Genomic DNA, 27,395 nt, shown 5'->3' with positions numbered 1-27,395 from the left:
CAGAATCTAGATCAATTTGTTAGTTGTAATGTAAGCTATCAATTAATATTACAAGGACTTACTTCTCAAATATGACTCCAAGGACATCTTCAACATCCGGGACATCTCCGCGACCAGTGATTCGTGCTAGGCAACTTGCCGCAAAGCGCAAGTGTTCCGCAGCAATGACGATATCGGCCTCGGCCTCTGTGTCCGCTTGTGGCTGGGCTATTTGCAAGAAGTTTTGCAGATGATTTGTGCACTCTTCTAGAAGCTGACACTGTCTGCTTGTAACACCGAATAGAGATTGCATGTCAGCTGGTATTGACGTCATATTCGTGAATAGGGAGACAAGCTTATCTGTCAGAGCTTGAATGTAGTCTGGGTATTTGGCTGAAGCTAAGCCCGAGACTACTTCGCTTTGTGCGCAAGATATGCTCATCACATCAAGACCCTGGAGTTCAGGAACGATAGAGGATATTTCCGAGATAAATTGGGAGAGTAGGCTTTGGTAAAGATCGGGGCTAATGGTATCAATTTTGTTGACAATAAGGATACGATCTTTAGCCGCCGCCGCTAATTTCAAAGTCTCAGCATCGTAGCGAATAGCAAACTTGAGCCCCGAACTTGCATCTCTCGAGGCTTCAACTGATGCTAGCACAACGACTAGGTCTGAGTCTTCCGCTTTCTGACGCGCTCTGCGAATACCTTCCATCTCAATGGCTCCAATAGCCTTCCCATCGATTTCATGGGTGGTACGAAAACCAGCAGTGTCTGCAAAGCTGCAGAGATACCCGCGGATATCAAGATTAGCCTCAACAATATCTCTTGTTGTGCCAGCCTCAGACGATACAATCGAGGCTTCTCGGCCAACGATAAGATTCATCAACGAGCTCTTCCCAGCATTTGGAGGCCCAACAAAAGCAATACGGATGCCGTTCCGGACAAGTTCGCTTCTCTCTCCAGCTCGTTTATACTGCTCGATCGACGCTAGTAGGTGGCGGACGTATTTTGCCACGTTACCTAGTAGCTCAGCTGGCGACTCGTCAAAGTGCTGGTCCTCAGAAAAGTCAATGAGTGCCTCAAGTTCCGCTCGTGCATTAAGCAGATTCTGGCGCCATTTTTCGTACTGCCGCCCAAGCTCACCGCCAGCCCCCCGTACCGCTGCACGGCGTTGCTGTTCGGTTTCAGCAGATAGCGTGTTGCTTAGAGCCTCAACTTGGGCGAGATCGAGGCGTCCATTCATAAAAGCACGCTTGGTAAACTCTCCAGGCTCCGCATATCGAATGCGACGTGAGAATGGTTGGGACACTGGTGAAGAAGGGCCGCACTGAGGAACGGCGGACAGAATAGCCTTGACTGTGGCCGTTCCACCATGAACGTGCAGCTCGACAACATCTTCGCCAGTTACTGTTTCAGGTGCGGGAAAGTAAAGGACAAGCGCACTGGAATCAAGAACTTCACTTTTAGTGCTACTTCTAGGGTCAAAAAGCGTTCGTACCGTAGCGTTCCGAGGCCTTGGTAGTGGTTTTGAGGGACAGAGAGACTTGTAGATGTCAAGAGCGGCTGGACCTGACACCCGAATGACAGCAATCCCAGCTGGACCCTGGGCTGTAGAAAGAGCAAAGATGGTGTCATCGGTGCTGGCGAATAAGCCCGAGTTCCATCGCCGTGATAAAACAACGGGATATCGTAAAGCTGATTGGGGGAAGGCAAGCCGGTCACGGATCAGAGGTGTCCTTCTCAGACATGGAGAAGGATAAGCTTGGCACAGAGCCAAGAAGGGCTTCATATGAACAAATGATGCGGGCTACTAAGAGGAACCTACAGCGTTTTAAATTTGCAACATTAGACTTATACATTGATGTTGCGCAGGCTTGCGCTTGAGCTTTAGAGCTAGCTTCATAGTGGGGCTGTTGGCTCCTGGGGCCTGTCACCGCCTTGGCCTTTTTTTCAAGGCTAAATTCCGGCTGGCTTTCCACAAATCAGAATTCTGCCGTTTCATATCAAAGGCGGTGTCAAAAAATTTCAGATTTTCAGCAAGCTGAACAAGACTTGTTAGAAGAAAGCCTTTCTTAGCCTTCATATTTCTAGTGGGGGACTTGTTCTTCTTGAGTCTTGGCCAACTTCATTAACTTTAACGAGGACTTTAACGAGGTTCGAGTACTTTATTCCTGCTTCCCCCTTTTCCGCTTCAGACACAATGGCCTCCGACGAAATTGTGTGGCAGATTATCAATCAGCAGTTCTGCGCCTTCAAGTTAAAGTATGTCTAGCAATCGACAGTAGCACATGATATATTTTTGTGTGTGTGTTTGTGCACATTTCATATTGGTTTGCTTGTGTTCGTGGATTCCCGCCAAACCTTAGGCTAACTATTGTGTCTTTCTCCCTTCCCCTACAGAACCGACAAGAAGCAGACCTTCTGCCGCAGCAATGACAATGTCACTGGTCTTTGCAACCGTCAATCCTGTCCTCTAGCGAACTCTCGATATGCCACTGTTCGTCAACACCCCGAAAAGGACACTCTCTACCTCTACATGAAGACCATCGAGCGCGCCGCTTACCCCAATCGACTGTGGGAAAAAATCAAGCTGTCAAACAACTATGAAAAGGCCCTTCAGCAACTTGATGAGCGCTTGATATACTGGCCCAAGTTCCTGATCCACAAATGCAAGCAGCGCCTTACGCGTCTCAAACAGGTCCAGATCCGCAGCCGTCGTATCGCAGCGGAAGAAGAGCGGTTGGGCGAGAAGCTTGTGCCTAAGCTAGCGCCCAAGGTACGCCATCGTGAAGCTGCCCGCGAGAAGAAGGCTGAGGCTGCGGCGAAGCTAGAGCGTTCCATTGAGCGCGAGCTACTGCAGCGTTTGCGTACGGGCGCCTACGGCGATCAGCCTCTGAACGTTAGCGAAGCTATCTGGAAGAAGGTCCTGACAGCCATGGAAAAGGAAGGCCAGGCGCACCGTGATGAGGATATGGACGAAGGTGTTGATGAGGACGAGAGCGATAAGGCCTCGCTAGCTGAGGAGGAAGAGGAGGGAGAGGACCTGGAGCAGCAGGTCGAATACGTGGAAGACATGGAAGAGAGTGATGATGATGACGGCAACCTAGACGAACTTGAGGACTGGCTTGAATCTGACGAGGACGACGATGAGGACGACGAGGATGACGATGAGGAGGATAGCGAGGAGAGCGATGATGACGATGACAGCGACAAGACTGGCGTCAAGCGGAAGCGTGGCAAGGCTCTGAAGCTCAACAAGGATCGCATGAAGCAGCGTCGCATGGAGGCGGAGAAGCGGCCGAAGCTCGCGGAGAAGATTGCTTGGTAAAGGCGACCGTCTCCTGGCGTGGTGGTATGGTAGCCAAGGTAATGGCAATGGTTATGCTTACTATCAATGGTGAGTGTAGTGATCTCAGGTGCAGTTTGTTGATTTGTTGCTAGCGGGAATTTCATCATGATTCAATTAATGGCCCTGAACAGCGGCAGCAGTAGCAGTTCAAGGCCGAATCACCTCTCTTATGCGTCTTTCTATCTCCTATTCACACCTCATCCTGCGGCTCACCCGTCCTTTTGATCGTTGGTTGTTCCCCATTGTTTTTTGGTCTGAGTTCTTTGTATAGTCGTCTGTACTTTTGTTTGGCTTGTTATGGCGAACTTGGTTGGGAAAATTGGGATAATGCAGATACGTTTTTTTTTTTTTCACACTTGATCCTGACTCGGATTCAATGTGAAGATGAAGCCAAGGCTTCCTTCATCTCTGTTACATCTATGGAAACCAAGCGATCGGGTTTATCGCATATAGTCCGAGGAACCAAGTAATAGAGTCCTAAGTGCTAAGCTCAGCACCTTAAGTAGTGTACCCACTGAATAGCACCTTGACAACCCAATCTCCACCCCCTGGCTGGCCCATAATCCCTATCGCCGCTCCCCTAACTCACCATTGTGGCAGTATAGCCTGCCCCATGGCCTAAAACCATAGCCCAAAGGCCCTGAAAGAGGACAAAGACACTTCCCGAAACACAGCCATATCAACTTGTAACGAGAGGAGGGCCTCCTGTCCTTTTTCCCGCCAAACAACAAGTTTCTCCTTTTTGCCGCAGGAAAAAACAATTTATCTTCACAAACTCTTCGCTGTGCTACATTTTCGCTTTTTATGTGTATTGTGCATTCTTCCTTCAACGCGACTCCTAGCCTTTTACGCAGCTACTTCATCCATCGCTTTCTCCATCGTCAAGGCCCAACTACGACGCTTCTCCAATCTCGGGATCTCGACTGATTCGCCCCGGCGGCAACCCGTGGACAAAGTACACCATACACCACACCCACATTCACACTCGAGCGATCAGGACCCTTCATTCTCCCTCGACAAAATCTAGGGCTTCGGCCCATTCTGGCTCTTAATCTTCAATCGCACACGTCTTGACAGCTTGACAACGGGCCGGCCCACTTCTGCTTCATTCTTCCACGACATTCTCCTCCCTTTTGCTCAATCAAGCACACTGACTTACTCGCTCCCCCGAGCTTCTGATCTCCCCACGCACTGCCATGTCATCGTGGTACAATAATCTGATCAACAAGACCAGCAGTGGTATCCGAGGCTTTCTGCAAGCCGAGGCCGATGGCGACACCGAAGACGATACCCATGTGTGCCGTGTCCTACGTTCCTACTATGGGGAAAAAGGCCGTGCCCTTCCCAGCTGGCTCCCCCCCGACCCGCGCGCTCCACCGCCTCCTGTTATCCCCGTTAATACCGGTCCAGCCATTGGCGCACGTTATGGCGGTCTTAGTAATGGCCAGAATGCTGCTGGGGGAGGTGGGTTCTCGTCATTGTGGGACACGCCTAGCAATGGCTCGCAGCAACAGCAGCCTCAAAGCCTACGTCAAGGTGGCGGTCGCCCAGCTTTTGGGGCACAACAGAGCACCGGCGCTCGTCAATCCCCATTTGCGCCACAGCAGAACGCACAGCAGCAGGACAATAGGCCAGGGATCCAAAAGGGCGGCGGCAGCTACCAGAACACATATCGAGAAGCCTCGACGCCAGCACCAAACGGAGGTGGCTCGGCACAGGACCGTTTGAAACAAAGACTCTGGGGAGGTGCCCGCACAATAAGCCCGCAGTCGGCTAGTGGTGGTCCCTTCCAGCCACCACCACCACAACAACAGCAACAACAACAACAACAACAACCACCACCACCACAGCAGCGGCAACAGTACAGCAACAATGGCTACAGTGGCTATAATCCAACGGGCGGTGGAGGCGGCTACCAACAACAAGATAATCGACGAGGCGGTGGGCTACCAAGCGGACCCCGGATGCGCTGATTTTGGCGTCATGTGCCATCCCAACACCTCCTGCAGTCAGCCTTTGTCTACCCTAGGAAACTATAACAAGGGGAAGGCGGGTAATAAGCGAGCGTGTAAACATGTGACGAATGGATGGCACTGGGTGTTGTTGGCTTTTATTCACACGCCTTCGCAAACATCCTCACTAACTTTTTCCCTGTCTTCTCTTTGTCTGGATAAACTCACTCTAGCATCATAGCATTACCCATACCTTCTATCCCATTCCTCTATTATCTCTAATTATTTTAATTTTTTTTTTCTCCCGTCTCTAGTGCTTGTTAGAAAATCTCAAGTAGCAGCTGTATGCTGGCTGTCATCAGTACGTCAACGCAGCCGACCCTAGTCCAAACCCTTGACTGTTCCAGCCCTACCGATTTGTTGCATTTTACTTGTACCTCTACCTGTTTTGTCTCTCTTTTTTACGTGCTGACGTGGTGCTGGTACATCTGACCTTTCATGCATGTCGTCATTGTCAAGCGATTCATTCCATTCATAGCGGGGGGGGGAGGCTGTGACGCCGTCAACTGTAGATACCTTTTTTTTACATCTTGTCATTATAATTGCTGCCTATATTTTGCGCTCCTTTCGCAGTTGTTCCTCCCCTAGTGCACTTTTGCCTACCGTCCTTTTTCTTGGCCCTTTCATAATCTAGCCTTCCCCTTTCTCAGTGGCGTTACTCGTCAAGGCTTAGCGGGAGGCCCTTCTCAGCATACAAATACACACAAAACCAAAGCTTTTCTCGAAAGAGCCAGTCTCTTGTCTCTGTTAATTCTGCCGCCTAATATGAGGGGATTCGTATGGATAAACAGTCCTAGAGTCCCTTTTATTTTCCCCATCAACATCGACAAGTCCCCGTCAAATCTCGCGATACCTCACAAGCAATAAGAATGGCATCCTCTAGCACTAAAATTGCGCCAGACTCTCCCACTGCAAGCTTTTACGCCATGAGCGACGAAGAAGAAGGCTATAGCACTATCACGCACACAAAGAGCGCAACTGGCGTAAAGCTCCTCTTCTGTAAGAGCAAGGTTAGTAGGCTAGGAGACGCTAGAATACCAATAACCATGCCGATGACATCATAATAACTACCTGCTCGGATTTTTATATTTCTAACTTTTAATATATGTCTATTTCACCAGGTATACATGCACCCAACACCCGTCGCTAGAGATAATATCTCTGGCTACATTACCGTCCTGCAGCAGAAGGGCTCCGCAACTACTATATCCGAATCCGCACTGGCAGATGGAGACTCCGTCGCTAAGCCCTTGTCATCTGATCTTTTTTTGGCCTGGTTCCCGGAAACATCCCTTGGCGACGATGCTGGCCTGTATAGCAAGGTCGACATGGCCGAAGGGGAGGGGCCCTGGAACAAGCCGTCACTTGTGCCTCCGCCCCCAACAGTAACTGAGAACCACAATCTTCAGGGCCATCACGCCTTTGCTGTTCCTTTAAGCTCCATATATTCGCTTACTGTAAGGCCACCCAGTCTCGGGTGGTGGTATGGGTCAATCATCATCAACTCGCGGTCTGGAGACAGTTTCCCAGCTTTATTCTTCCACGATAACGAATGTCAGAGCACTATTCAGCAAAAGAAGCGCCGCACCAAGGAAACCTTTGAAGTCTTTGGTGCAAACGGGCAAGTGTTTTGGGGCGGCGATGAAGTCTTAAGATGGCTTAAAATGTACGTTCGGGTAGAGCGCTCAGGCCCCGAGCCCAATATCTACCTCATTGACGCATCCGATGAAGACATACGCAACTTTGGGAAGGCCATGGAGGCCAAGCGATCTGAGAGAGAAGCCGCTAAGTCTGGCAACCACTCTAGCAATGCGCAGGATCCTTTTGTCAAGTTTGTCAAAGAAGCTAGCTGGAACATCATGGAAAGATTCAGCAGAGTCACTACCTACACCCGCCGCGCCGCTCAGGATGTTCTAGACAATCCGCGCATGCCGCCGCAAATGCGCCGTCTTGTGCAGAATCCTGATGTACAGACTCTGCAGGAGGAGTACGATAGTGCGCGCATCTACCTTGCTCGCTGGGCCATGGGTGTTGCCGAACAAAGTGAGAGAGATCGCAGTCGCAGGATCTGGACTGCTAAAGATGTACAGGAGCTGGAAAAGACAGAGTTAGGCGATTTTGAGATCCTAAGCGGCACTGGCTCGCTGTCCTTGCAAGATCGCAGACAACCTGTCTCTATTGAAGAGTGGGACGCCTTCTTTGACCCCATCACTGGTAGCCTAGCCAAGACCATCGACGAAGTTAAGGAGCGCATTTTCCATGGGGGCCTAGACGCTGACGATGGCGTAAGAAAAGAGGCATGGCCTTTTCTTCTTGGCGTATTCTCGTGGTACAGCACTACTGAGGAACGGAAAGCCCAACTGGCATCGCTAAGAGATGAGTACTATAAGCTCAAGCAAGCGTGGTGGGAGAGGCTTGACGGCCTTGGCGGTGAGGGCACGGAAGGAGAGTCATGGCGTGAGGAGAGAAATCGCATTGGTAAGTGTAACATATTGATGGGTTGCACTGTTGCTATGGCTGCTAACAACAGAAAAAGAAAAGGATGTTCACCGCACAGATCGAAACATTGCTATCTTTTCAGGTGACGACATCCCCCATCCTGATCCCAACTCGCCCTTTTCAGGGATCGGCACCAACGTGCATCTAGAGCAGCTGAAAGAGCTTCTTCTTACATACAACGAATATAACACCGAGCTCGGCTATGTCCAGGGTATGTCTGATATACTAGCACCTATCTATGCTGTGGTACAGGATGATGCCTTGGCCTTTTGGTGCTTCCAGCACTTCATGGACCGCATGGAGCGCAACTTTCTCAAGGACCAATCGGGCATGCGTTCGCAGCTGCTCACACTTGATCATTTAGTCCATTTCATGGATCCTAAACTTTACGATCACCTCAAGTCTGTGGATAGCACCAACTTCTTTTTCTTTTTCCGCATGCTCCTAGTCTGGTTCAAGCGTGAATTCGAGTGGCGAGATGTGCTTCATCTATGGGAAGTGCTATGGACGGACTTCTTAAGCAGTAGCTTCCATCTCTTCTTCGCGCTTGCCATTCTGGAAAAACATCGTGATGTCATCCTCAATCACCTCAAGGCTTTTGATGAGGTATTGAAATATGGTACGTGTGGACTTCGTTTCTCTATTCCGGGGCTGGTAATATGTACTAATATCAGATAGTGAACGAACTTTCTGGCACAATGGATCTCGAGTCTACATTGATCCGTGCCGAGTCTCTCTTTCGCAAATTCCAGCGCATGGTTGAGGCCGTTGATAAGAAAGACAGTTTTCCTCTTCCTGTGGCGTCTTCGTCGTCCAGTAAAGCCGCCAACAACAACAACTCCATAGAAGAACAGATTGTCACGCCAGAGCTGCGCAAACTCCTGAGCCGGAATGTCGATGTCTTTTATGTTTCTCAGGCCAAGAAAAAGACTCTATCAAAATGACAATCACGGTGGCTCGACGAACAGCGGTCGGTTTGGTCGTTTGGATGAGTTAAAGTTTGTTGTCTTGACCTTTACTCACTAGGACAGGTGACTCATGTTTCATCGAATTAGGGTTAGTAGTGTACCCCTCCAAGCTTGCTTTTGCTTTACATCATCCGCCATTGTAAAATTTACGTCAGCGAATATGCAGTTAGATTTCATCTCCGAGTTTCTCCCCTGTAAAAGCGCCCAAAGCCGATATTTAGGGCCGCCAGAATGTGCATGAAATTATGTTGGCGTGAGAAAGTTTTATGACTCCCAATGTGAGGAACTCGAGTCCCGAGTTGTCGAGTCCGAGTTCGAGTCCCTTGTGGTACATTCCTAAATTGTCGTACGAGGTCTTCATTGAAAGAAAAAAAAATAAAGGAAAAAAAAAAAAAAACATTTCTTTCCCTACTATTGCATGCATGGGGCAAGAGCCACTGTTTTCACGGGATACGAAGAGATGAACCTCTCAGTCTCGATTTTTGCTTCTAGAAGCTTTGCTCTTCAGGTATAGTCTCAGCGTTTGATAGTGTAGTAGGCTTGCCCAGACTGGGTCTAGTGGAAGGGCTTGGATTTGAGGGTCATTTAATATAGGCCTACGTTTGGTTGACTCAGGACCCGGGTCGGGTGGGCTTTTCTACGACGGATAAATATCCCACTTCCACTTCTTTTCAGAAGCCATTGTTTCCTCTCCACTACCCGACACAAGTCCAATTTGTTTCTTCGTCTATTCTTTTCTCACGCTACTTCTTTTTTTCTTGAGATTCTTTTTGCATCTTTATCCCTTCTAACCCTTCATTCAACACGGTTATTGTGCTTTCAACAACCCCACATCTAACCAAAATGACCGACAACAACCACATCCTCACCCTGTCGTGCCCCGACAAGCCAGGCATTGTGCATGCCGTGACGGGCATCTTTGCCGCAAACGCACTCAACATCTTCCACTTGCAACAATTCTCCGATCCTGTGTCGCAGCGCTTCTTTATGCGCGTGCAGTTCGGCCCCACTGCTTCGACTGAAGAGCTGAAGCCGCAGTTTGACTCCCTAGCTGCGGAGTACAACATGGACTACCAGCTGCGTCCCGTGTCTCAGAAGCTGCGCACCCTGATCATGGTGTCTAAGATCGGCCACTGCCTCAACGACCTGCTGTTCCGCGCCAAGTCGGGCCAGCTGCACATCGAGATCCCCGTCATTGTCTCGAACCACCCCGAGTTCTCCAACCTAGCCGCCCACCACGGCATCGAGTTCCACCATCTCCCTGTTACCAAGGATACCAAGCAGCAGCAAGAGCAGCAGATTCTTGAGCTGGCTAAGAAGCACGACATAGAGTTGATTGTCTTGGCTAGATACATGCAGGTTCTGTCGCCTACTCTATGTGAGGCCATGAGCGGCCGCATCATCAACATCCACCACTCCTTCCTACCCTCTTTCAAGGGTGCCAAGCCCTACCACCAGGCCTACGAGCGTGGCGTCAAGATTATTGGCGCTACCGCTCACTTTGTCACTGCCGATCTGGATGAGGGCCCGATCATTGAGCAGCGTGTTGCCCGTGTTGACCATGCCATGAGCCCCAAGGAACTGGTTGATGAGGGCTCTAACGTCGAGAGCCAAGTTCTAGCCGCCGCTGTGCGGTGGTACGCAGAACGCCGCGTGTTCCTTAACGGAACCAAGACCGTTGTCTTCTAAGCTTACTATGTTTCATCTTTTCTGTACGGGGGCTTCGTAGAAAAGGGATAATTACTAGCCTGGAACTATGGTTAGAGAATATCACGACACAAGCACGGAAGAGACGCTGTGCTTCTACAGCTTTTATGTATGGAATAGGACATGCAATACATGGGAGTCAACCATAGGATAGCAAAAAAGAAAGGACAATATTTCCTAGCCACTATTGTACTACTTGTGAATGCTTTGTACCAGAAACTGTGGACCACTCTGGGTGAAAGTTATGTAGACCTTGGAGTAGACAAAGCTCTACGCATTGGCAAACCCAGGATTACATGGCTTTAAGAATAATACATTAGAGGCTTTGTTCTTGCTGCTTGCTGTTAAGCGCTATTTTCTTTTTTATTGATGTTTTGCCTTATCGTTGTGTATTTTTCTTATCATATCTCGGTGAGCCTCTGTTATCAGCGGTGTATATCAGCAGGGGGTTTTACCTAGTCTCACCGCCTTTAGAGAAAAAAAAACGAATTCTGCCATAAGCCTTTTTTTTTTCATTTGCGGCTTCATTATTTTGCATCTCCACCAAAATCTTCCTCTCCATTTATTGACATTAGGGAAGACGAGATTTTCTTTATTGACGTCCGTTCATTAGATTGCGATTGTTCTCTCATATTTTGACCTTTTTCTTCCACATCCGCTCTCAGCCCTTTTGCTCGAACACGTGGACGTCTTCCTCAAACAACAAACTCTCACACAACCGCTACAAACTCGCCACCATGCATCTCATGTACACTCTGGACGCCGAGGGCAAGCGCCTCTACACACTCAAGAAGATTGTTGATGGAAACATCAGCAAGTCGGCGCATCCTGCGCGCTTCTCGCCCGATGACAAGTGGTCTCGTCAGCGTGTGACGCTGAAGCGCCGCTTCGGCCTGCTCCTGACTCAAAGTGGTGAGTTTCGATTGTTCCTTGGAGCTCTAGGGGAAGGCTGTTTCACTGCGTGGCAAGCTTAACTTGTAGAAAGCGACACTCGGAAATTTCCCATAACATTTTCAGGCTTATAGAAGTACTAACAATACTTTACATTTCCCCTTGTAGATGACAAGAGCAAGACCAGTGTCCTTGCCAAATAAACGGTTCGCTACACATGGACATCCTCACACTAGGTCCTCTCACGTCACCTTGATATCCGGCGTTTGATTAGGCAGGTTTCTCTGCTTGCTTTTTCTTATTTCTCTCAAATCCTGTGCGGTCTGGTCTGTCTTGGCCTAGACTTGGAAAGAGATGGTCTTTGCACGCGAGGGGGTTCAAGGGCGGTCTGTCTAGGCTTTGTCCTTGGCTCTAGTTATGTCTTCTACTTTCATCCTAGGCACCTTTGTCAAGACAAGCCCTGTTTCTACTGGGTTTTACCGTTTAGTGGTGTCAAACAGTCACTCGCTCTCCCATCTGTGTCTGTGTTTTCCATGTCATAGGCATCGGGAGCAGTAGGATCGCAGAGGCATTCTCTACCGTGTCTGTCTGCACACCTTGCTGGCTGTCTTTTCTCATGATGGCGGCCACTTTCGTTTGTTTTCTTCCTTCCACACATACATTCCCTGGAGTTGGAGTTCTTTTTCTTGATTTGTCTTTTCAGTTTATTTGGTCTGCCAAGGCCTTGAGCAATACAGAATACCTTTTCTCAACCAACTCCCAGCGTCGTAACCAAAACAGAGACCTTTCATTCTTGATGCATGGAATTTGGCTCAGTGTGGAGAATCATTTGCATTCATTTCATATCTAAACCAAAGTAATAAGAATACCAAAGCTTTTGTATATCCCAAAACACCAACATGAACATGATGACAAAGGAGAGCGTCAAGGACTCCGATAGCGACAAGTAACCTATACCAAATCAGAAACATGGCTATTTCCTCCCTCCAGTCCAGGGACGGCCGTCTTAAAGTGAACCAAATCCTTTGCCCACCTTCATCCAAATCAAAAACCAGTATAATAAAATAATAACCCAAACCAATAATGTGGCGCCTGTTTTATCAACGACTCTGCGAACCTTTTTACCTTGGCCTACCGGCGCTTTTTAGAGTTGATGTTGCGACCAGCCCCAACACGGATGCGGTCCGATGAGCCCTTGCGCTCACCAGTGAGAATTCCAGGGAGATAATCGTCATCCATGAGGTCACGCTGTCTCAATCTCCGGCGGTCGTTACTCGCCTTGACAAATTCCTTTTGGTCTTCAGCCAGGATTAGATTTCGGCCCCAGCCCTTTTGCCCGCCAACCGAAACGTTCTTAGGCATCTTGCCATTGGAACTACCATGAATAGGTTTGGGGATACTGTAGACGTTGCCGCGGTTGTTCCACTGGAAATTGCGCTTGAGGAACAGCTTGAAGTTGCCGTTAGCGTCGGTAGTGCAGCTGGTTCGGATCAATGTCGGCTGGCCACAGCGCGGGCAGAACTGCTTGGCCATGTCCTTGGTGGTGGCGAAGCAGCCATGGCATCGCAGGATAAAGGTCTTGACGGTAGTGATGCGGTGCATAGAACTAGACATGATGTGAAGGCCGATGCGAAGTGCTACGTTCTGCATAGCGAAATCAGTGGTCAGGAGAGCTGCCTCCATAAAGGTAACATCATCACTAGGGAGAGAACCCTTTTCTTCATCAATACGCTTCTTGAGGTTAGATGGTGTGATCCAGCCACCCTCGTTGTCGCTGGCTTCGCTCTCCTCTTCTTCCTCCTTAGTTGCGGAGTCTGCAGCGGTCTCAGCTAAGACCTTTGTGGTATTTGAATGCTCCAGAGACAGGTTTTCAAGCGCTGTAGAGACTGCCTCTTCAGTGGCCTGGTCTTGCTCCTTCTCCTCTGAGACCTCCGCCTTATCATCAGCAACGGGGATTTCAGGTTCAGAAGAAGCCCTAGCTTCCCCAATCTCCTCCTTGTCCCCCTCCCCCTCCTCAACCACGGGCGTCTCAGCCTTGGTCTCCGCCCCCGGTGCGTTATTCTGTGCGTTGGTGCTCGTCTGGCTGGGATCTTGTCTCAATCTGTCACTGTTCCCATGCCTTTCGCAGTCTATCTCGTAGGCAAGCGCCAGCAGATGCAAGTCTGGTCTGCTCAGTACCTCCAGATCACCCGTCTTGCGGGCAAAGCCCTTGATGAACTCCACACTTGCAGGCTTCGGGTTTCGAAGCGTCAGGAAGGGCAACAGGTTCTGTAGGCGAGTGCGGGTGTGTGCATCGCGGACCTCATCTAAAACGCTGGGGATGATGAATAGCTGGGTGGCCCGGGCCATAAGCGAGCTGATGGGTGGGTCATTTTTGATCAGGGGACCGGTATCGATGATCAACGAGTGAATAGTCTTTGGAGTGGTGGCAGCTGGGGTTGGAGTGGCAGCTGAGGTCGGAGTGGCTATATGAGTAGCCATATTGAGGAAGATCGGGATCGGGTGGTCTAGGAGTCGGAAGGTCTAAGTTATGATGGGTGGGGGCTACAGCGTTGGCGAGACTTGTGAGATCAGTCGTCGTCGAGGCTGGCTTTGATAAAGCGGTGATATTCAAGAGATCCAGAACAGGGCCTAGTTGATGATGGCGGTGGAAATGACGCTATTGGTTTTTCAAGTGATGCCCACTACACCGCAGAGGCAAAAAAGGCAAAAAAGGTCTATGATTCGAGAATTTTCGTTTGGCTCTTGATCGGTTCTACGGCGAAAATAATTGCCCCTCACCTTTCTTTTTTTTTTGATATCAAGTAATTCAACTTTTCCTTTTTTTTTTGCCTTGGTTTCCAGAAGGGTTAAACTAGCAATCCAAATTTGGTGGCACTGAATTTTCGTTTGGCGATAAGATAAGAGGCGATAAGATAATGATAGGAAAAATAAAAGTTGTGGGGTAGGTATAATTCCGACAAGCCGTGCTTTCCAAGAACCCAAGGTGTGACATGCTATGCGATCGATATACGATAATACGCGTGTTATCGCATTTATAATATGCGTAACATGAGACGACGTGATGATGTATCAAGGTGAAATATGAGTTATGTTAACTCTGGCATCAGTTGATCGCGGGAGAAGCGTATTCATCTAGGCAACCGCCAAAAGTGGCTACTATTACAAAAGACCGAAGGCCAGCTGAAAACTGCAAATACGGACTGAGCACTGATAAAACAAGGGGGTTAGGGTAATTACTGTCTTCTGTTGAGTACCAAATTTTCGGGGAGGTTTCTCAAACTCGAGATTTTGTCTTGAATGCGAGTCAGGAAGAGACTCGACGACCCACTTGACATATTCATTTACTTGCTTCTGGCCAAGTACCTCGAGTCTGTTAAATATTGAACGCCGACTCTGCTATTGTCGAGTCTCATCTTCTACTCATGCATGCTATTTTTTGAGTCTCCTGGCGGCGCGGCGCCGCCTACATGCGCGCCCCCAATTCTTTTATGCGCCCCCTCCCTAGTTGTTTTTTGCTTACCTAAGCAATTTTTTGGCTTACCTAAGTATGATTTTGGGCAGTTACTACGTGGGCATCAGGTTTTTTCTACATGGGCATCGGGCTTATGTGGGCATCAAATTTACGCACTCTGATTGGCTCTAGCTTACAGGTACATGCCCCATAAAGGCAGTGAAGCATGTGCACTAACAGTGGGCCAAATCTCAAGGATTCTTTACAAGTAGCAACACTACAGTTGCTGTGAATTTCTTCTTCTGGAAGGGCCATTTCACAACCTTTGTCTCTATACTATTTATTTGAGCTGCCTTTATACTCAAATATAACCACTTGATTCTCATTCTCTAAATACAATGCAATCTCCCTCTCTGTCCATTAGATACAAAGCTTGTTATTCTTCAGTATACTTATCTATCCTTCTCTAGATGTCAGCTACACCCCTTCTTCCTATTCTGAGAGGATTATCCCCTAGCTCCCAGGTGACCTCAGCCTCTATACAGCCATTCTCTGCCTTACTCTACTAGCTGTCATGAGGTTGTTTTCCTGAGTAGGTGCAGCTACATCATAGTACTTAAGAGTAATAACATAGGATAAAGAAATCATATATCAGTGAAGTCTTCAACACAAAGAGTATCCTGTCCTTTTTACATTTCTTTGTGTAAATATCAGCCATAGAATTAGCCAGGGGAGAGAGGTACATTGGCAGAATTCCAGAGCATAGAATGCACTAACAGACACATTTCTAGCCAATCAGAGTGCGTAAATTTGATGCCCACATAAGCCCGATGCCCATGTAGAAAAAACCTGATGCCCACGTAGTAACTGCCCAAAATCATACTTAGGTAAGCCAAAAAATTGCTTAGGTAAGCAAAAAACAACTAGGGAGGGGGCGCATAAAAGAATTGGGGGCGCGCATGTAGGCGGCGCCTGGCGGCGCGGGGCCCAATAGGCGCACGGGTACCCGTGGTTTTAAAATCACACGGGACCCGTGGGACTTGCGCAAACTTCCACTTTCGGCACCAACACGACGCGTAAAATCGCAGCAATAACGCTCTTTCACCATGGAGAAGTAGGTAACGCAATAATGGAACAAGCCTGGATTGAAGTCGTAGCTTTGTTCCCTGACGATTATCTCCCACCTGCTTATACACTAGATCATTGTCATGCCTTTGTCATGAGGAGATCTACTAGGAAGAAAATCCGGCCGATTGACAGTTACATACACCTGTGATAGAGCATGTAAGCCTCCTGATGCTTTGAAGAACTGGCCATGGAAGATTACTACTCGAGGAGGTACCCACTGCCTGTTCTCAATAATATCAAAACGGTCTCTCGATAAGGATATCGAAGAACAGCAGTAGATAAACTTATGCATTATCGCCAACTCGCAATAGAATCTATTACTGTTTAATAATACAACTTGGATGTCTAATTGATCACAGTACTGTACTTGATTATTGTGATGTGTGAGCTGTGCCTAAAGTGAAATATTACGCAAGTCCCACAGGTCCCGTGTGACTTTTAAAACCACGGGTACCCGTGCGCCTATTGGGCCCCTGGCGGCGCCTGTCTATTAGTAAGCAATTTATCTTTCGTTTTTTTTGATTAATAATACTAACAACGAGGTGTCAAAGCGCAAGGGGCATTGCATGTGAACCTGAGGCGGAGTTCTATGTAAGTAAGCAGACGATGCGGACTTAAGGAAATAGGAAATAACGGACAGACGAACGAATCCTAGGCGAGTCATTAATAGTATACATAAACTCTAGAGCTATCGACTCTTCTTTTGCTTCTTTGGCTTCTTTCTCTTCTATAATCTTCTCACTCTTCTATTCTCTCTCTTTTCTCTCTGGCAAGCGAGAGAAAATTAGTGAACGGCGGCATGAGGTAGAGAGAGAGAAAAAGAAAACCAGAAAGAAGAAGCCCAACTTCTCTCGCTATCGCCTGTCGCAAGATGATACCGGTTTTGACCAGATTCCTATCCCTTCTTTGAAACCGCAGCTCTGGGTATGACGCTGCTGTTTCTCCTGACTAAGATTAGTCCAACCATCGTAAGCTACCTGGACGACTGTCAACACTGAGGCGGGAAGAGACTTTGATGCCCTCTGTGCTCAGTAGAAAGGAAAAAAAAATATGAACAGACAACCAGATTGCTTTCATCTGACGAGCCTCGTCATGAACTCATCATTACCTGATGATTGTCGCAGTGCGAGCCTGTTAGGGAAGAGAAAAACTTAGGGATCGGAAACTGCATTCCTGTGAGCCTAGGGCGTGCTAAATAACAGGCTCACTAAGCTAGGGCTAGCAGAGGGATTCTAGGGAATTCCTAGCCGCCGTCATGGCAAAGGCTAGCGGGGTTGGCCAAGCACTTAAGGGCTAAGAAGCTTCCTGGTTTCGGTATTTGAAGAGTGTGTGGGTGGCTTCCAAGAGAGAGGATCTGGGCTGGCCGAGGAAGTAGCGGAAAGAATAGGAACACGTAGTGTTGGAACAGTGTCAGAGATGTTTGTTGATTGTAGATAACAGTGGCAATGCCTCTTTATGAACAAAAGGCTGTTAGATAAAGACACTACTAGCTAAGGGTTTGCCTCTGTGATGTCTTTGTAGATCATGGAGCTTGGTTGCAGTACGGCCAAGTAGTTAGGTTAGCACTTTGCTTTTGTTGGGTTGGTCCTTAAGCTTTAGGCTAGCGCTGTTCACATATCGACTCCCTGTGTTTCATGTTTGCAAGTAATCCATCCCTTGAGCCCTATGTATATATACACTTGGATAGTAATGCCCAAGCTTATGGAGTCTTGAGCTGTCTACAACAATGGCCCTCCACTCTTATCTACCCCGTTCCCCCCCACTCTCATCCCTAGTTATGATCCTAAAAGAAGACAAGAAGAAAGGATGTTCTGGAGAAAAAATGTGTTGCACTGCCGTTACCAGCCGAAGACATCGTCAAGAACGTCACGTACAGGGGCGTTTCATAGAAGCTGGAAGACGCTGGAAGCTAGCAAGCAATGTATGTAAAGATACAGAGCAAAAGGTGGAGATTGGGGGAGGGGGGAGGGGTGTTGGCTTTGCTTTGGGAGAATTGGCCTGTAGATCAATGTTATGTTGTCTTGCCAGCATGCGAGATTGTAGGAAGTTGCAATGTTGCCACAGATGGCAATTGAGGGCAGACAAGACTGAAAGACCAGCAAAGTCAAGACGAGTCGGGCCGTTTACAACATGCCTCTGCAAGACTAGAGAAGGAGAGTAGATCTGATTGAGTGGACAGAAACAGACAGACACAAGTGATGATGCTCTTGTTTCGTGGGTTCCAGCTGTCTAGTGAAAATCCTCTTGCGGTCGGTCGCTGCAACTTTAAATCCGCTTTCCGCTTTATCGGCTATTTATACTGGCAAATGCTGGTTTCATAATGCTATCATCACTATTCATAAAAAGGCGACTAAGGAGAAAGAGAGCACAAGGAGACAACAAGGCGGAAAGAGAAGAGTAGAACATAAAGGGGAAAATATGGAAAGAAAAGAAAAGAAAAGAGACGCAGAACTACAGCAGTGCCTGGAGCGAGGCAAGTCTAGACAAGAGTGACAAGACAAGAACACGCTAGAGTGAGCAAGGAGTGAGTCTTGCTATCCTTTCTAGCGTCTCCGACTCGGCCGCAATGGCGAGTTTATTTAGCTAGTCAAAACCCTAAAGCATAGGTAAAAGACACGCAGCTTCCATCTGATTGTTGCTGGTGCTTTCAGTTGTAGTAGCATTGAGATCAGGAGACCCGGATATAATAGGACATAGGGGAGAAAGCATATGGGAAGGTTGAGCACGCAGCCCCTTTGAGGTTCCCCTGCCGTGGTAAGTCCGTAGATATCCTTTGGCATGTTATGTTTGTATGCTTGTGCCTTAAAATACTCTGCGACGGACTATATGTTCCTATGACAAATAGTCGGCTCAAATCAACTGCATAGCCATTAGGCCGTTCCTTGTTAAGCCTTTGGTTGTAGCATTGGGAATACTACTCAGGTCTAAGCCAGTCCAATGAATAGCCCAGGATGGCCTTTCTTACACAGAGCACAGGATCTAATGCTCTCCACATTAACAGGATCCCGGGACATAGACACCCCGTATTACATAAACCCCCCTTGACCCTCTGCAACGGATAGGTGGCTCAATTGCATGCAGGTCCCAAGGCAACTGGAAGAGGGGGCCTGAACACGTCACGGTGAATTAGTCTTGCTGACGGGCCTGCTCATAGCAGCCCTGAGACTGCAAGCAAGAAGGCGAGAGATAGAGTAGAAGATCCTCCCTTCAATTAAGATCAGTCTAAGGGAGAAATCGGCATATTGACCATCTACTTACACCCCATAGTCTCACTCCCCATGGCCGAAATTTGCAACGTCAGATATGTAGGCTCTGCTGATCACTACGTCCTGTACGGGCTTTGAAATTCTTTGTTTGGCCTCTAGCACTTATCACATCACTGTCTTGTGTGCTTTTAGCACCATGTAAAGAATCTGACTTGCAAATCTCTCTTGCTACTTTTTTGATGGACTAAAAAAGGAACCCACGCGCTTCGTTACTGGGCTTTGCAGCTTAGTTGTATCAAGTCTAAGGGGGGAGAGAAGAGGAAGAGGTGGAGGACGGGGGGACCTGCTTCTGCACGCACCCTCTGCTCTACCACTTCTTGTCAGTCTCTGCTTCAGCCTTCTTTTGTTTCTATCTCCGTACATTACGACTGGTATATTCGAGGGTCTGATTGCTTGTTTATCTACATTTAGCTCTTGTTATCTCACTCCTCTGTTCTGTAAATAGCCTTCTTCCTTTCTAGCCGGGGATGGACGGAGAGGATAATTAAACTTGCTCGTTCCAAGGTTAGACAGGAAGCCTAGGCTGGTAGGCAAGGCAAGGCTAATGAGTTATGATCCCAAGACGGGAACGTGAAGAGCCCTACTAGTCTTGGAACTCTGTTTCCCAAGTTGGGGCTTACAAGGGAAGCACAGAAGCCCAAGACAGATTGCCTCTGCCCGATCTTGGTTAATTTGGTGCCGCAAGGGCGAAGGGTAAGAGGAGAGAGAGGCGTATGAGAGCGGCTCTTGGCTTTATCTAAACACTACTTAGCTTCTTTCTTCCCACACGCCCTTGCCACACCTACACCTACACCTACGCCTACACCTACGCCTACACCTACGCCTACACCTACACCAGATATGCCATACTGCTTGCCTCTCAAGGCCACACCCCCATGGTTCCACGGCCGGAAGTAAAGATCCCATGCTCCATGCTCCATGCTCTATATGCCATAGCTCCCAGAAAACAAAAGCTGAAGCTGGCGCAGCATGTAAAAAACGATCTTGTATAAAGCTTTCACGCTTCCCGCCCTGGTCTTTGCCGTCCGAGGATCTCCTGGCCACCCTGAATCACCTCCTCTAGCCACAGTCTAAGAGTGCATCAGCAAGCATAGGCAAAGCAGACCAGACGACGCGACATAGGTCTCTTCATCATCCGCCCGGCTTCAACTCGACTCCAGCTCCGCTCTCCCCTCTTCTATCTTCCTATCTCTATTTTCTTCTTTTCCTTGAGCTATCTGTTTCAACCCCAAAAGTCTTTTTGTTTCTCTTCTTGATTGTGTTACTTCATTTATTCCAAGTTTTATTTACTTTCATTATTTTCTTCTTCATTCTCCGTCCCGTCAGTGACTCTTCTCGTCTCGTTTACGGCTTTTTTCTCTTCTTCTCTTTGTTTCTCACAACACCTCGAGTTGACATGAGCCTTGCAATCTGAGCTCGTCCTCTCGACCTTGTCTTAATATTATTTTACCTTTTCTAATTCTTTTTCTTCCCCTTCTTTTTAACTCCCATAGATAGGGCCACACCCCTTGCTATTGCAATGTCCCTCCGTCAAGTTCCCTCCGGTGCGGATCTCCGGAAGGTTCCTTCAGATACGGCCCAGGCCGTTCTCAATGCCCTTCTGGCAGATACCGTGCGCCCTGCAGCCCAAGTATTTGCAAACTTTGAGCATTTCGCTGCAGCTACTGCCCCTTCTGCCCTCCCTGACACCCTCTCTCTCCTCCGTGCCTATGGCAAACTCTACTCTCGGCTCCCCGACTTTGAAAAACACCGGTTAGCTTCTAGATCAGACCGCTTTACTGCCCTGCAGCAAGACAACCTTATTGTGAACCTGCATGACAGCTACTCTAGCATATCTGACTTGATACCCAGCATTGATGCCCCTGCCCTTCGTCTCCCTGATGGCTCAAATAGTATCATGTATGCTGCGCTGCGCAAGTTTGTAGCAGACTTCACTCTTAGCTTGCCCCTTGAAGACAAGGAGCACCACACTGTTGCCGTGTGCCTCCCCAACGGGCCTCTCTTGGCTGCCTCTTGTCTGGCCGTGGCCGGAAACTATGCCTGTGCTCCCATCAACATTGCCGTTGGCGTAGAACAATTTGTGGCTGATGTTAAGCAGGCCCAGGCCAAGTACATTCTCACGACACCCGATGTGGCTGAAAAGCTCGAGATGGCGTCGTGGGCGCCAGAGACTGGCGTGTCAATCTTCCACATTGATGTTGACTATGCCGTAAATGGCGGTTGCTTCTCTGTCAGCACTGCTGAGGGCGTTGAGATTGCTCAGGACGGCGGCCGAAGAAAGCCGAGTCGTGGCCAGGACCTGGCTCTGTTGTTGTTCACGAGCGGTACCTCGGGAACTAAAAAAAGAGTACCGCTGACGATGCACATGCTTCTCCATGGCGCTGTCCTGGTTATCGACAGCTGGGGCCTTACTGAGCAGGATATCTGCTTGAATATGATGCCTTTGTTCCATGTGTAAGTTGATTGGTTGAGCTATGTTGCCCCCCAAGACATATCCCCACTTTTATTGTGTAACTATGGAATGTGACAAAGCAACTAATAATTCGTGTGTATACATACTATAGGGGTGGTCTTCTGCGCAATATTTTTGCCCCCATTCTAGCTGGCGGCTCGACCGTGTGCTGCCCGGCTTTTGACGCCGATCTTTTCTGGACTGTCGTTGACCGCATACAGCCCACGTGGTATTATGCCTCGCCCACCATGCACGACTTGATTGTCAAGGCCATGCCCAGCGAGGAAGTCCTGGCCAAGAGCCGATTCCGCCTTATCTGCAATGCAGCTGGAGGCTTGTTGCCGACCCTCGCTGGCGAGCTCAAGAGCAAATTCAAATGCACCATTTTGCCCAGCTATGGTATGACCGAGTGCATGCCTATTTCCACCCCGCCTCTGACCTACCAACTAGAGCGTGAGGGCACCTCAGGCATTAGCACTGGCCCTGACATGGCCATCCTAGACGCTAGTGGTAACCAGCTAGGTCCTATGGAGACAGGTTACATCAATGTTCGTGGAAGCCCCGTGTTTGGTGGCTATCTCAAGGATGATGGCTCCTTGGATGTATCAGTGTTTAACACTGCTGGCTGGTTCGACACTGGTGATATGGGTCACATGGACGCCGACGGTTACCTGTATGTCACTGGCCGTAGTAAAGAAGTCATCAACCGTGGCGGTGAAATCATCTCTCCTTTCGAGATCGAGGATGCCATTGCCTCAGCTTCGCTGAACCCTGAGTCGCCTATCTTCCAGCGTGTCAAAGGCTGTCTTGCGTTTTCTGTTGACCACGAAGTCCTACAGGAAGTTGTCGGTGTCGTTCTCGTGACACCGCCCGACAAGCAGCGTGTCGATCTCAAGATTCTACAGAACGCTGTTGCTAGCTCTCTGCACAGCGCCAAATGGCCGTTCTTGGTTGTGTACATGGATTCTCTGCCCAAAAGCAATAACAAGATCATGCGCATCAAGGTAGCTCAGCGTTTAGGTCTTCCTACTGTGACAGACTCTACCCCGTACATGAGCCGGCACTGGGAGGCCGACTGCCCCCCTGACAACACTCCGCTTTCTGTAAAGATCACCAGCCGCCAGTGTCAGGCTGATTTGTCAGTCGTCGAGAAGGCCATCAAAGAGCTCGTGCCCGCCGGCATCGAAATCGAGGTGTTTGCCCGCTTCAACCAGGACAAGGGTGCTGTTGAGACTGTCATTGCTCCCTCTACCCCCATGACTCCTTGCTTCTCAACTAGCATGTCGTCCCCTAATCCGGGATCTATCTCTCCTTCGTCGACATACTTTGAAGACCCAAGACGGCCGTCCATTAGCCGTTTTTCTTCGACTATGAGCTTGTCTCTTGTCGACAAAGTTCACAACTACATGGTGCCCCACACTACCCATACACTTGAGACTCCTCTGCCCCGCTCACGCGCTTCAGGAATGGTTGATGAAATGGGCTTGTCCAAGATGTTGCAGATGCTGCAGGAGGAAAAGGCTGCTGAGTTTGGGGCTACTACCCGTGGCCAGATCATCGCCACTATGGCCGAGGTTTTGGACTGCAGTCCCGACCAAATCAAGGCCGAAGAGCCTTTTTACCAGCAGGGCGTAGACTCATTGCTTGTAGGGCAGCTAGCTGCTAAACTGCGCAATCAGTTTCATGTGGCCATCCCCTCTACCAAACTGTATGAGGGTGCGTCCCCTATCGACCTTGCTGCTTTCGTTGACGATGCACTGAAGAACAACAAGGGCACTGATTCCATGTCTAACGCCCCTCTTCCTGATGTTGGCCGCACGCATTCGTCAACCAACCCATTTCTGTTGGTTTTGCAGCTGGTGCCCCTGTGCTTCATTTATCCTGTTCGCCGTGCTATGCAGTGGTGCATGTTCATGTCGATGATGGCCAGCACTGAAACGTGGGCCTCCAACTATAGCACCCCTGGCCGTTTGTTCAACCTAGTTCTGTGTATTGCCATCTCTAAGCTGGCTATGCGAGCGGTTCTTCCCTTTGCCGGCATCATAGTGAAGTGGGTGGTCATCGGCCGCTACCGCGAAGGACTCTATCCCATGTGGGGTGGCTACCATACTCGCTGGTGGATTGTGCAAAAGACGCTTGATATTTGCGGCCTTGGTTTCTTCAGCACCACTGATGCTACGCGTAACTTCTATTACCGCATTATGGGCGCCAAGATTGGCAAGAATGTCAAGTTCCGGGACATGGGTCTGCAGGAGTTTGACCTAGTGGAAATTGGCGACAACGTTACCCTGGAGCGCTCACGGTTGCGCCCCTTTGCCGTCGAGCGCAATACGTCCATGTACCTTGGCAGAATAAAAATTGGTAGCAACTGCACTGTGGGAACTGCGTCGTTTATTGCCCCTGGTGCTGTCATCCCCGACAACACTTGCATTGGCCCCAACTCTTCGTCGTGGGAAATGGATGATGCTGACGAGGGCAACAGACACCTACTAGCTAGTGGCACTCCTAGTGCCCACTGGGCTCTGAGCCTCTTCCTTACAACGCCCCTTGTTTTCCTGGCCTGGGTTGTCTACCTGTTGCCTTGGCTTGCCGGTCTAGTTGGCTTGGTTATGTCTCCCGTGGAAATGCAGCCTGGCTGGGGCCACATCTATGCCGTCATCCACTGGTTTGCCGCCCCCCACCGGGTTGGCTACCATTTTCTAGCTCTGGCATTGCAAGTCACTGTGTCACCCATTTTTGTGCTTTTATATGCAGCCTTGATCCGTGTAATTCTCGATGGAATCTTTGGCCGGCTGGCGCCTAGCACTGCCGCCAACCGCTCTGCCATCGATCGCTGGCGTATGGACCTGATCCGGCAGATTATGCCCATCAAGAAAATGCTGCAAGTGACTAATCTGTTCGGGTCGCATTATGAAATGACTTCGCGGTGTATGCGTCTGATGGGTGCTAAGGTTGGCCGTCGTGTTTATTGGCCTGGAACTGGCCCCAAGATTACCGACTACCATTTGATTGATATTGGCGATGATGTCGTCTTCGGATCTCGCAGTCATCTAATTACGTCTGATGCCATTGGTTCCGATTACATCAAGATTGGAAATGGTGCTATGATTGCTGACCGGGTCGTTCTTCTGCCTGGCGTCGAGGTTGGTTGCAACACCCTCCTGGGCTCTGGTGCTATGACTCGCCGTAATGGTTACTATGCTGACGGCATGACCTATGCTGGCTCCAAGAAGGGTGACTGTACTGCGCTAGCCATGTCTGATCCTAAGAAGATGGATTCCGACACTGGGACCTCTAGAAACGCCAGCTCCGAGTCGACTGCTACTGAATTTGTCCGGGACCTAAGCGATGCTGAAAAGGGTGTTGGCCAGAAAGGCGGCCGTATTTCTCGCTTCCTTAAGAGGAGCCCCAAAGCTGCTGGAAGCCAGCCCGCCACTCCTTTTGGCCGCGCCTTTTACTGTGGCGAGGCCCCGTACCACGTACTAGGCCAGTTCGTCTGTGCTGCATACAACATATTTTTTGCCGTGTTCACCAAGGCGTTTTGGAACGCACCGACCGTCGCCACTATCCAAATTGTTGACCGAATTTACAGAGAAGCGGAGGCCGGCACTTGGCGTGACCGTGACGGCCACTTCCACATTCCCTTCTTGTTGGGCTTTATGGCAGCTTTCACTGTTGGCTTTCTAATTGTTGAAATCCTGCTTGTCTTCATCGCCGTTGTTTCCTCTAAGTGGATTTTGATGGGTCGTCGCCAGCCTGGAAACTATGACTGGGACAAGAGCTCGTACTGCCAGCGCTGGCAGATCTATCTAGCTATTGAGCGTCTCCGCCGCCAGTGCATCCGCGGCCACGGTATTCTAGGTATGCTAACGGGCACATACTGGCTGGTGCTCTTTTTCAAGGCGCTTGGCGCGAAAATCGGCAAGGACTGTGCTCTGTTCGCTGGTGGCACGCCTACTCTGTACTTCACCGAGCCTGATCTTCTAACGCTGGGCGACAGAGTGGCGGTTGACGATGCTAGTCTAGTCGGCCATATCAACTCGCGTGGCAAGTTCAACCTCAATAGACTGTCTGTCGGCGATCGCTCGGTCCTAAGAGCCGGGAGCAGACTGCTCAGTGGTGCCAAGATGGAGGAGGATACCTGTCTCTTGGAGCACACGCTGATAATGGGCGGAGAGATTATCGAGGAGGGAACGACGATGCAAGGCTGGACAGGCGAAAGATTTTCACGGCTCCGGGTTCCTGAGCATGTTACGAGTTGTTAGATGAAAAGCCTGGGCGTTTTAGATGATGGACAGCCGGCGAGTTTAGACCTGCATTGATTGCATTGATTGGACTTTGGTTCCTTGTCTTTTGTTTCTTTTTTTTGGATATACTTTTTCTTTTCCCTTTTTTTTAGACTGGGCTGCATTTGCAGCTCTATTTTCGTTGACTCACAAGAACTTGGATTCTTCGTGACGAATATTCATTTAACCAGAAAAGAATCTGGGCAGTTGCGCTAGAATGCAATAAATTTATATTAGCCATATTTGATTGGATAATTCGGTATCTTGATAAGAAAATCTTGCTGTGTATCACCATCCATCACTTTGATAGTTTTGGCCTCTTTCTTCATTATTCTTTTCTATCAGCATCGGTTTATTCAACGATAGTCTTAGACTTCCCTTCAGCAAGGTATGGAAAGCATCTACATTCATCACCGCAACCAAAGCGCCACTATTTCTAGGGCATGTTTTGGACTAACAACTGCATAGACCATCCGAGAAGCATCAAGAAAGCCGGATGTTTTGCAACACCATATCAAGGAGTACAAACCTGAGAGAACACGACAGTTTCAAAAACTCAACGGCGCGGCATGTGTTCTACAGCAAAATCTGCAAACACCAATACATCGGCGTAGGACCCAACAGAACAGCAGGCAAAGGGACACGGAGACACCAGAGACAGGCCATGCCTTTCAGACCTGTGTAACCAATCCCCACGCAGACAAGATTAATTGATATCGTAGAAAAGAAAGGCGGTTGGTGAAAAGCTCCTACGGATGAATCCTTGGACTTGCAGACTTCTGTTAGTCCAAAACCAAATAGAATACCGGATTCTTTGGGACGAGGAAGACCCAACTACGTTGTTTGATCTTAGTGATTCCAGTAGATGTTAAACATATTCAAATCAAATCAAGGAAGACCCTAGTAAGGATAAGGTGATGCTACCTTGTGGCACCATTAGATAGAGTCATATCTATCAGTGTCACCATCTTATTTCTTTTGCCAAGCAACGGATGAAGACTAGTTCAACAACGCCATGCCTATGTGCTACAGCACCCCCTCCACGAAGGTGCTTTATATAGCCTCTGCGAGATGGAAAATTCTATGCTGAATGGCTTGACTACAAAGGGTAGCATCTTAATTATCGGTGTCTTTGATGAGTGTAGCGAATTTCAAACGCCTACTAAGTTTTATCACTGAGCCCTCACCTACTAAACGGTTTATGTTAGACCGTAGCTGGCTAAATGGCGAGGGAAGTGCGAGTGATGCAGAGGAAAAGGCCAAGACACATCTTAGGATAAACCAAGGTTCGGTCTCGGCGGCAGTCAAGTTTTGTATCAAGTTTAAGGTCTGTAAGCTGACGGAAAAGGAAACCCAACAAGGGCATGGATAACTTTGTCTTGCAACATCTGAACACAAATG

General features: G+C 48.9%; 8 protein-coding genes across 8 annotated transcripts; 6 read left to right on the top strand and 2 right to left on the bottom strand.

Moving 5' to 3' along the window:
• Positions 1 to 58: 58 nt before the first annotated feature.
• Positions 59 to 1,771, bottom strand: HOO65_030841 (tRNA modification GTPase TrmE; the record flags this gene model as incomplete). The annotated part of the gene is made up of 1 exon (XM_071000500.1): positions 59 to 1,771. One exon carries the CDS (start codon positions 1,769 to 1,771, stop codon positions 59 to 61), a length of 1,713 nt encoding a protein of 570 aa, XP_070860520.1.
• Positions 1,772 to 2,182: 411 nt separating this feature from the next.
• HOO65_030840 (MAK16 protein) lies at positions 2,183 to 3,310 on the top strand (the record flags this gene model as incomplete). Its single annotated transcript, XM_071002276.1, has 2 exons — positions 2,183 to 2,244; positions 2,383 to 3,310. 2 exons carry the CDS (start codon positions 2,183 to 2,185, stop codon positions 3,308 to 3,310), a joined length of 990 nt encoding a protein of 329 aa, XP_070860519.1.
• Positions 3,311 to 4,527: 1,217 nt separating this feature from the next.
• HOO65_030839 (gtpase-activating protein gyp7) lies at positions 4,528 to 5,304 on the top strand (the record flags this gene model as incomplete). Its single annotated transcript, XM_071000499.1, has 1 exon — positions 4,528 to 5,304. One exon carries the CDS (start codon positions 4,528 to 4,530, stop codon positions 5,302 to 5,304), a length of 777 nt encoding a protein of 258 aa, XP_070860518.1.
• Positions 5,305 to 6,212: 908 nt separating this feature from the next.
• On the top strand, positions 6,213 to 8,786 carry HOO65_030838 (GTPase-activating protein GYP7; the record flags this gene model as incomplete). The annotated part of the gene is made up of 4 exons (XM_071001909.1): positions 6,213 to 6,353; positions 6,465 to 7,821; positions 7,874 to 8,461; positions 8,521 to 8,786. 4 exons carry the CDS (start codon positions 6,213 to 6,215, stop codon positions 8,784 to 8,786), a joined length of 2,352 nt encoding a protein of 783 aa, XP_070860517.1.
• Positions 8,787 to 9,653: 867 nt separating this feature from the next.
• HOO65_030837 (Formyltetrahydrofolate deformylase) lies at positions 9,654 to 10,499 on the top strand (the record flags this gene model as incomplete). The annotated part of the gene is made up of 1 exon (XM_071000498.1): positions 9,654 to 10,499. One exon carries the CDS (start codon positions 9,654 to 9,656, stop codon positions 10,497 to 10,499), a length of 846 nt encoding a protein of 281 aa, XP_070860516.1.
• Positions 10,500 to 11,254: 755 nt separating this feature from the next.
• HOO65_030836 (H/ACA ribonucleoprotein complex subunit 3) lies at positions 11,255 to 11,611 on the top strand (the record flags this gene model as incomplete). The annotated part of the gene is made up of 2 exons (XM_071002437.1): positions 11,255 to 11,429; positions 11,577 to 11,611. 2 exons carry the CDS (start codon positions 11,255 to 11,257, stop codon positions 11,609 to 11,611), a joined length of 210 nt encoding a protein of 69 aa, XP_070860515.1.
• A 928-nt stretch (positions 11,612 to 12,539) lies between these two features.
• On the bottom strand, positions 12,540 to 13,889 carry HOO65_030835 (uncharacterized protein; the record flags this gene model as incomplete). The annotated part of the gene is made up of 1 exon (XM_071000497.1): positions 12,540 to 13,889. The coding sequence occupies one exon, from the start codon at positions 13,887 to 13,889 to the stop codon at positions 12,540 to 12,542; it is 1,350 nt and encodes a 449-aa protein (XP_070860514.1).
• A 6,886-nt stretch (positions 13,890 to 20,775) lies between these two features.
• HOO65_030834 (putative peroxisomal-coenzyme A synthetase) lies at positions 20,776 to 25,973 on the top strand (the record flags this gene model as incomplete). Its single annotated transcript, XM_071001762.1, has 2 exons — positions 20,776 to 21,710; positions 21,821 to 25,973. 2 exons carry the CDS (start codon positions 20,776 to 20,778, stop codon positions 25,971 to 25,973), a joined length of 5,088 nt encoding a protein of 1,695 aa, XP_070860513.1.
• Positions 25,974 to 27,395: the final 1,422 nt, after the last annotated feature.

This window comes from Ceratocystis lukuohia, assembly GCF_044167205.1.
Source record: "Ceratocystis lukuohia strain C4212 chromosome Unknown Supercontig3_pilon, whole genome shotgun sequence".
Taxonomy (NCBI): domain Eukaryota; kingdom Fungi; phylum Ascomycota; class Sordariomycetes; order Microascales; family Ceratocystidaceae; genus Ceratocystis; species Ceratocystis lukuohia.
This window is presented reverse-complemented; position numbering and strand designations above follow the sequence as displayed.